Source organism: Rhinolophus ferrumequinum, chromosome 14, assembly GCF_004115265.2.
Source record: "Rhinolophus ferrumequinum isolate MPI-CBG mRhiFer1 chromosome 14, mRhiFer1_v1.p, whole genome shotgun sequence".
NCBI lineage: Eukaryota > Metazoa > Chordata > Mammalia > Chiroptera > Rhinolophidae > Rhinolophus > Rhinolophus ferrumequinum.
This window is the reverse complement of record NC_046297.1, coordinates 24281689-24291820: the sequence shown is the minus strand read 5'-3', so window position 1 is coordinate 24291820 and position 10132 is coordinate 24281689. Positions and strand designations below refer to the sequence as shown.

At 34.3% G+C, this 10132-nt stretch overlaps 1 protein-coding gene across 2 annotated transcripts in view; it reads right to left on the bottom strand.

Annotated features, from left to right (window-relative positions):
• Positions 1-6720: 6720 nt before the first annotated feature.
• TCEA1 (transcription elongation factor A1) overlaps positions 6721-10132 on the bottom strand; it is a 40087-nt gene continuing 36675 nt past the window's right edge. The window contains exons 9-10 of one of the 2 annotated variants that reach the window (XM_033126134.1): positions 9273-9344; positions 6721-7467 (exon numbers count right to left, since the gene is read on the bottom strand). In XM_033126134.1, the coding sequence (XP_032982025.1) occupies positions 7459-7467; positions 9273-9344 (81 nt within the window). In that variant the 3' untranslated portion in view covers positions 6721-7458. The remainder of the gene's footprint in view (positions 7468-9272; positions 9345-10132) is intronic. The other variant, XM_033126135.1, reaches the window with a different exon arrangement.

The following is a 10132-nucleotide window of genomic DNA, read 5'->3' as shown; positions in this document are numbered from 1 at the left end:
GCCTGTACAGCAAGTTATTGTACTGAATACTATAGGCAATTGTAACAATGATAAGTGTGTATCTAAACATAGGAAATGTACAGCAAAAATATGGTATAAAATATATAAAATGGTGCATCTGTATTGGGCACTTACCATGAATCGAGCTTGCAGGACTAGAAGTTGCCCTGGGTGAGTCAGTGAGTGAGTGGTGAGTGAATGTGAAGGCCTAGGATATTATTGTACAAGACTGTAGACTTTATAAATACTGTACACTTAGGCAGCACTAAATTTAGAAATCAACATGAGATTAAATCAAGCTCCAGAGAACATGGTGTAATCAAGAGATGCAGTAAATATGAGATGTATGAGGCTGCTGCCAGCATAACGTGCCATACTGTTTTACATCAATCTTTTTAACAAGTAGAAAGAGAACACTCTAAAATACTGATAAAAAGTATAGTAAACACATAAATCAGTAACAGTCATTTATTATCATTATCAATTATTATGTGCTGTACATAATTGTATGTACTGGGAGCACAGTAAGTTTGTTTACACCAGCATCACCACATGAATAATTCGTTGCGCCAAGGCAGCTACATCACTAGATGACAGAAAAATTTCAGCTCTATTACAATCTTATGGAACCACCATCGTATATACGGTCCTTCACTGACTGACATGTCAGTATATGGTGCATGACTGTTATCTAGCTTACAGCAGTATTCAATAAATGTAGAACTAAACTGGGGAGTTAAAACATGAAAACTTCCCATAGCTATAAAATAAAAATTCCATTCCAAATTTGTTTTATAATGTGTCACATCTCAGAAAGATATCATCACAGCCCATGTGACTACAGAACTCATTATTACTATGGACCAAATTCAGTGGATAAATCTGTAGTGCCATCTATGTGTATGAATGAATCCTGAACTCACCCCCAAAGTATGCTACAAATTCAATGCAATCCAAGGTTTTTTGTAAAGTTTTTAAATAAAATTGGACAAGTTAATTTTGTTGGGATGGATAGCTCTCCATTTGGAAAACTGTATATATAAACAAATATAAGTGCCAAATGGTTTAAAGATCTAAAACCTTTTTTAAAAAAAATTATAAGAATATTGGAAGAAAATGTAAGCAATATTTTTATAACATGATTAAAAGAACTTTCTAAGCAAAACATAAAATCCAGAAACCGTAAAATATTGATAGATTAGATTACATACAAAGTTTTTAATTCTGTATCATAAATAACACCATCAAAAGAATTAAAAACACAAACATCAGGCTATAAAAGACTATGCAGAATGTATTAGGAGTGCCTACAAATTAGTAAGAAAGTCAAATGTCCCTATAGACAAAAAAGGAAAGACAATAAAAACAACTGGCTTCAAAACAAGATGAGCATGACAAATACAAAAAGGTAATCATAAGAACAAAAATTAAAACAAAGAGATAATAGTTGCTGCTATTTCCATCTAGATTTGCAAAACTCAAAAGGACTGATAATATCCAATATTGGCAGAGGTGTCAGGAAATGGGCATTAATCCCTGTTAACAGGTGGGTAAACTAGTATCACTTTTTGGAACGCAATCTAGCAATACCTGAATGTGCATGCATATTCACTAGCTGACCAGTTAAACTTCTAAGAATCTATCCTACAAAACATCGAAATAAAAACTACCCACAGGGAATATTTCAAAAGAGAATGGTATGTCCCCATAGGTCCCCATAGGTGAGAACGAATGGGGTGCATCTATATGCAATGGCAGGGAGTGTTCTAAGGTAAATATTTAAATGAAAACAGTAAGTTGTAGGATATGTATAAAGCGTGCCATTTCTAAAGTTAATAATGGTCATTCCAAAAAATCTCCCTCACTGACTGAGCTGGGTAGTATTCCAAGGTCTTTGTAAGTTATTTTATAAAAGTCCTTACCCACAGCCCTAAGGGGCAAAACGATGTTTATCTTTACAGATGAAGCAGAGGCTAGTACCTTGGTCAAAGGCCCACAGCTTGTCTAAGCAGTAGATTTGAATCTGAGCAGATTAAGAGCCCAGGCTCTTAGCCACAATGTAAAGCCAATTTCCTAGTTAAAAAGGGCCAGATAGCCCACTATGAGCTTGTGTACACAAACACAGATGGAAAACAGAAAATTACAGAGCCAGGAAGATCATTTTGTCTAGTGCATGATTTTGACCTAAAAGACAAAGGCAATATTAATAAAACCAGTTTCACAGGGTGGTTGTAAAGAATAGCCTTCAACCAATCCTCTCTGCTCCCAGAACCCGTGAAGGCTCCACTAAGCCAGCTTTTCTTATTGACTATGACAAATGAGCGTTTATTTTAAAAAAATTGGCCTTCAGATATAAAGATACTACTATCTCACAGAAATCAAATAGTGAGTTTTTTTTTTTTAACTGTTACTGAATTTGGAGCTAAAGCTTTCATTCCTGACATGTACATAATCAAAAATTTCTGTTTTGAATTACCTAAAGTCGAAGTCACCAAGCAGGGTTTTTCCTGAGTGATGCCAACTTAATTTCATGAGGGATGAAATTGTGTCCTTGTCATTATAATCTATCCACTTAAATTGTCCCAGAGGAATATTCTGGAAAGGTGAATAATCAAAATATTAAATATAAGAAAACTAGGAGTTAAAACTTGATTAACCTAAGAATGGGAAGTCTGAATTAAAAAATTATCTACTTAAGTTTTTAAAATGTACAATATGGTGATTATAATCAACAATATTGCATGTATATTTGAAAGTAATTAGGAGGGTAGATCTTAAAAGTTCCTATCACAAGAAAAAAAAACTTGGGAACTAGGTGTTAACTAAACTAATTGAGCAATCATTTCACAATATATACATACATCAGTATCTTGTACCCCCCCCAACACTAATACAGTATTATATGTCAGTTATATCTCAATTTAAAAAGCTTTCAATGGGGAGAGGATTAACAAGCAATTGGTCTAAAGACATGTTTTGATGAATTTAAAAAGAGGATTAGGACTGCAATTAAGGGGGTAAAAAAAAGATGAACAGATTAGTGAAATAATCCTGAGATAAATCAGCCTGATAGTGACCTGTGACTTTAATGCTCCTTCCAGATCATTTATGCTTCTGCAATTAACTGAAATCTTAGTAGTGCTCTCGCAGGTTTTGATGTTCAGTACCAGTATTTTTATTTGAATTCATTATACATTCATTTAACTCAAACATTCATCCAAAACAATTTAAGATTTCAAAAATATTTTTTCAGTTGCTTGTTACAAAAACCTACCTCAAACTAGCTTAAACACAAAGAAAATCGATTGGCTTTCATAAACAGGAAGTCCAGGGCAGTTCTAGCTTCCGCAAGGCTGGATCAAGTAGTTCGATGTTACCAAAACCTTCTCTCCATCTCAGTCTCAACACTCTCTGCACAGTGAAGGCAAAATGGTACAGGGACCTCCCATCTTTCACATAGTAATCCCAGGGGAGGAGAGTGGGGTGGGGTGGGACACTGAATGACAAACCCACCAGGGTCATAATGGAGGTGAGAATGTGTGTCCTAAAGGAATCAGAAAAGATGTTTGGGAACTAGTGCCAAAAAGACAAAAGATATAGTTATGCCATTCCATTCCAGTGCTGTCACAGCTTTTTTGCTTTTTTCAAAATTGTCAGCTATACTTCAAATGGATTATGAAAATAACTTGACTACATATTGTAAACCACATTTAAGGGATTTTTTTAAAAACCCTTTATTTCAAAGCAGCTCAGTCATTCAGTTACGGAAACACTTGGGCTAATTTAACTGGACTATATGTAATATCACATATGAAATGTTTCTATCTTCGCAGTCAAAGACATTAAGGAAAAAAATAATATAGCTGTTTTTGTAGAGCACCCGGGGAAAGGAACCAAAACAAGGTAAGTCATTTGAGGTAGTCATCCGTGCTTTCATTTTCCATCCACCAGTTGTATAAACAAAAGTACACTAGTCGATTTGAAAAAATATGTATTTTTTACTAATAAAACTGCTGTATCACTTTGCAGAATTGAAGTAATGAAAGAGATCTCTCAAGACTCTAGCTTGTAACATTTCTGCCTTTAAAGATGGAGACTAAAACATTGGCACCCAGTACTTATCTATCTTACCACCGAAGGTCCTCAACCTGTGGAACATTCTTTATACCTCAGCTCCTATACAGTCAAGAAGAAATGTAATGAATGCACTGACAGAAACATAACTGAGAAAAATTATTTCACGAGCACCTACTATGTGACAAGTATTTCTAGATGCTAAAGATACAGCAGTGCACACATTTCCCATAAAAACTTACCAACTCCATCTTTACTAAATTACAGCTATGGTTATCTAACAGCCACTTGATAAGATTTTTCCAATATACTCCTCTATTACTTTTGACTGACTTCAATTTACTTAAGCTTTCCTTCAACATAATTTTGCCATTACTACCTAGAAATTCATCAGCAATTCTGTTCCATTTACTGTGAAATAGCATCTTTAGTATTGATACTGTCTTATTTTTTGAAACTGACAGAAATATGTGGATTTTATGTCAGTAATTATTCACATTTCCCAGTGGGATATTTTTTTTTTTTTTTTTTTTTAAGATTTTATTGGGGCAGGGGAACAGGACTTTATTGGGGAACAGTGTGTACTTCCAGGACTTTTTTCCAAGTCAAGTTATTGTCCTTTCAGTCTTAGCTGTGGAGGGTGCCATTCAGCTTCAAGTTGTTGTCCTTTCAGTCTTAGTTGTGGAGGGCGCAGCTCAGCTCCAGGTCCAGTTGCCGTTGCTAGTTGCAGGGGGCGCAGCCCACCATCCCTTGCGGGAGTTGAGGAATTGAACTGGCAACCTTGTGGTTGAGAGCCCACGCTCCAACCAACTGAGCCATTTGGAGCTTAGTGGCAGCTCAGCTCAAGGTGCCGTGTTCAATCTTAGTTGCAGGGGGCGCAGCCCACCATCCCTTGGAAGGATTCGAGGAGTTGTGGTTGAGAGCCTATTGGCCCATGTGGGAATCGAACCGGCAGCCTTCGGAGTTAGGAGCATGGAGCTCTAACCGCCTGAGCCACCGGGCCAGTCCCCCCAGTGGGATATTCTTGAATGGCTAATTTTCTACAGCTAAATGTGTGTGTGTTGGGGGTATGGATGGGGGTAACTGTTGATTACAACTCTTTAAATCACAAATCATAACTGTAGTTTGTATTTTGAGAAGTAAATTCAATTCAAATCCCAAATTACACTTTGGCCTGTAAGAACAATCATTGTGTACTTTTAAAATTCAAAGTACAGCCTGTTATTTCTTTTTCTGTCTTGTTAATACTTTAAAATATTCTTCAATTTGCAAGGTATATACAGATTTCAATGTTTGGGTGTATGTATAACTTCAGAACTTTTGCCACAGTTTAACAAAACTTATAAACCAATGCTCATCACCTCTCAGGAGAGCAAGAAAACCAAGGTGGCTATTGTCTGCTTTCCCAGGATGGTTCTTCAGTAATTGCCACTACAGTTGTCTAACTTAATTCTTCTGTATGTTCATTTAACACAGTTCTTTGTCCTGGAAATAAATATTATCAAACTTTACGCTTGATAATATTTACTTCCTGGCTAGTATTTTTCCTGGCTAGTATTTTTAAATGGTAAGACTCATTATTTGGTCCCTTATATTACATTAAGTGCACACATGGGAAGTGCTCATGTGCTCTCCTCAGAACCCCGGCGCCCCTCAGCAGGGTCCAGTAAAAGAGACATGCTGTGTACTACTGCTCAACACGAGTTTTTACCTAAAACCAGCAGGCATCCCTTAACTAAAGCTGTATTTTAGTAGTTAGGAGTGAACTTTTTAAATAAAAGGGAAAGCAAGATTTAATGTTTAAATAAAACGACCAAATGCAATATAATATAACAACAAGAAACTTTATTCAATTACAAATATTAAAATGGTCACTTAATTTAAAAGTGGGACAATTTTAATTTTATTCTTAAAATTCATTTTTTCAAAAATGCACTTCATTTTTTAAATGATAAAACAAAAGGTTAATCTGTGAATTGATAAATCATCTGTGAATGATACTGGTGGGACAATTCTTATATGTGGGGTCTTAACATGGACCTTATAATGTTGTCTTCTGTATTACATCAAATTATTTCCAGGAAGAAATGGGAAAATGTGAGCCAAGGGGAGTGTAAAGCATGTACTGAGGTCTTTCTGTAGGTGTTTGATAGAATACAGATTTAGTTTGATAAAACGTGGACTTTGTAACAGTGGCCTTTAAGATGTACAAGAGCAAGTGTACGCTAAGGAACCTATATGAAAATCATTTTTTCGTATTCCTAACAGAACAAATGGCACACACGTAAATAAAAAGTAAAACTTAATTGTAAGGTTGCAGGATAGTCCATATATTCCGTTTGTTCAACAATCTCATCCATGGTGTAACAGAAAAAGTCAGCAAATTAGGATTCAGGACAAAAATGTTTTCTATCAACCTCCATATGTAAAGATTTATATAACCCTTAAATGTAATCCTTGGTAAGTATAGATTTCCAAATCAAAACTGAGTTATGAACTGCTTATAATAACTACTCTATACTAAAATGCTAACATTTTCTTCCCAGTATGTTTTCCTACAAGGGAAAAAAAACTGTCAGCTTTCATTCTTTGCCTGTGCTGGGATTTATGAAAAGCCTACTAAACAGTGTTCTGCAAAACTAAAACACACTATAAAGTCAAACGGGTAAATAAAAAACAAAACAAAACTGATTTCAATCAACTCAAATCATGTTTCCAAAAGTAAAGTCTATTAAGAACAAGTAATAAACATGTACAAGAAATCACAATAAATGATGGTCACGGTTAGTTACAAATGCAAAATAGTATCTAATTATTCCAGACTTGTGAATATAATAATCAAACCCAATTTCATACACTAGTTCAAATATTATGTACAATTTAGATACGCTGGTCAAGTAGTATTTGAATACACACCTCATCTGATAAACTTTAATTATATTATCTCTCTCCTCCATTAATTGCATGTACATGCCAGTATGGGAAAAACGTAATTTTCATTTAGGTGTTAAGTGAGAAGAATAATAAACATTTCTACTGTGTATGTTTCAGACTGTAAAAAAGTTAACGTACATTTTTCTTTAAGAAAAAAAAAGTAAAAATAAATTGCCAAAAGTTTAATTGATAAAAGTTTAATATCAATTACCTATAAAAATGAAAAAAATGTTTCAAACAGATACAATTATTATGTAGTCTCCTACAGATCTGAAACTACGGAAGGCATTTAAGGAAGGATGCTATGTCAAAAAAACAAAGACTAATCCAAGGATGTATGTCACTTTAAAAAATCTGACTTGCAGAAAAACTAGTTCCTTGGCCTAGTTTTAAAGCTAATTACAAAATCCATTTTCTCAATGGTCCAGATATTTTGCCAATTCTTCCAACTCAACAGAACTGTCAAAAAAACAAAAAAGAAATATTTTGTGAGATCTTTAAATACAGATAATAAGGTGTACCCTTCCCCCACTTAAAACAGCTTATACTTTATATTGCTAGAGAAAGAGGTATTTTTGAAAAAGATGCTCTATTTTTCAGATACGAACAATCACCTATCTTAAGTGTTTGACTTTTCCAACTTAGAATTAATAGGAATACCATGTTTCTCGAAAATAAGACCTAGCCAGACCATTTGCTCTAATGTATCTTTTGGAGCAAAAATTAATATAAGATCTGGCATTATATTATATTATATTCATTATATTATATTATATTATATTATACTATACTATACTATACTATACTATACAAGTAGGGTTTACAGGCTGGAATTCCTGCCCGTTCTTAGGAATTTTTTTCACTTTCCTGTTCCCGAATCCCGAGATATAAACTGTTTTCTGTTCTCCACGATGAATCGTTTCCACAAAGTGACGGCCGATACTACCAACCACCTGGGTACCAGGAGCGGATTTTCTCAATTTCCCAACCAACTTTTCTTGGGATTCAGGAACGGGAAAGTGAAAAAAAAAAATTCCTGAGAATGTGCGGGAATTCCCACCTGGAAACCCTTTATATAAGACTAGGTCTTATATTATAGTAAAATAAGACTGGGTCTTATATTAATTTTTGCTCCAAAAGACGCATTAGAGTTGATGGTCTAGCTAGGTCTTATTTTGGGGGAAACACGGTATATAACTAAAGAAATAGTAAAAAAAAAATTTTTAATAAGAACCTCTCTTCTAGACACAGCCAACAGTATGTATGTTACCACAGAAGAGGGGTTGGAGCTAGGCTAAAGTCCCATATCATATTAGTGAAACATATGCCCCCACTGTTTGGCTTTTAATTCACTTCTGTCAGAAAATGCTTTAACCTATGTGAATAATTCGAAGTAAACATTAGACTAAAAAGTCTATGTAAGTGTAACTAAAAGAAAAAAATCTTATGCAAACTTCACAAAAACTAGTTTAAAAAGCTAGCACTTTTAGAACACCAGCAATTACCAGGCACTTTAAATATATTATCTCTCCTCTTCACCACAACCTGTAATGTAGGTATTATTTACATTTAATACATGAGGAAGTTACAGTTCAGTAAGGGTAAGTGGCAAATGAGTTCTAAACCTATTTGGCTCCAAAGACTATATTCCTGCTATGTGAGCCTCTCCAAGGCCACACTCCTAAGATCCCCAGATCAATATGAATGGGCTTAGGACTGATGTGTAACTCTTCTCCCAATTTTAAATTATATTCATATTTCTGTGGCTCACAAAGATCACTCAAGAATGAAACATTTAAGTAACAAAAACTCGCCTGTGTGGGGCTAATTCAAGAATATGCAGGCATTATATAAAGGCTTAGTGAAAAACCTACTAAATTATGACAGTGCTCATCTGTAATTCCTAAAATAAATACTAAAACTATTGGACTAGATTTCAACAAAGTAATTTTTCCAGAATCAAAATCTATGAAGTAATACAAAGCAATTGAATGAGAATAGTATATATAGGATTGTGATACAGTAATCATATATTTAAGATTCAATCCTGTTATTCCTACACCAAAACAATACGAAGGTAGGAAAAGTTAGCATTCTTTATTTCCAACATATATTCCATTACAAATGGTTAGTCATGGAGTCCCATAGTACTGACCAGTGTGAACATATGTATATATTTAGGTATCTAGGTAGGCTTATGAAAAGACCTGAAGAAATCGTTCTACTATAAGTGAGTAAAATATGAATCCAAGAAGGCACCATACCTTCCATCGATTTCCACATTCATTACAGACAACAAATGTTGTCATTGGTTCATCAGCACTACGAGTTTGAACCTGCAGCAAAATGAAGTGAAAATATTGCTTTTTATAATACTAAAAAGTCCAACATAAATAAGAACATTCTACGTGAAAATATATAGTAACCACAATGGTACTGCAACAAAATGTCTAAGAGTCTGAAACAAGTTCAAATAAGCTAAATAATGTCAGAAGAACACGTATTTCCAAACTTCATTTTTCTAAGTCCTTCCTTCTTTGCCTTTTCATGTTTAATTTATCCCAGGTAAGTGGGAAAATCATCTGTTACACATTAAACTTTATAAATGGCTAACAAATATGAAAAAATTTCATCATCGTTAAGAAGCACAGAAATGTTAATTTTTAAAAGATATGTCAATTTTCTCTTACAAATTACCAAAGATATAAAAATTAAACATTTCATTCTGACAACTGCCACATCCTTTCTAAAAGTTAGGCATCAATAAGGCAAGCGCCTTAAATATCTATTCTCTGTGACCTAGGGACTTGCTATCTGATCTATTCTAAAATGGTAATTAGAAACACAGCTCCACATGACTAATCATCAGGGAAATGCAAATCAAAACCATAATATCACCTCACACCTGTTAGAATGGCTGTTATCAAAGACAAGAGATAACAAATATTGGTGAGAATGTAGAAAAAACGGAACGCTTGTACACTGTTGGCAGGAAATGTAAACTGGTACATCCATTATGAAAAACAGAGCTTCTTCAAAAAATTAAAAGTTGAACTACTATATCACCCAGCACTCCCACTTCTGGGTATATAGCCAAAGGAAATTAAATCAGTATTTCAAAAAG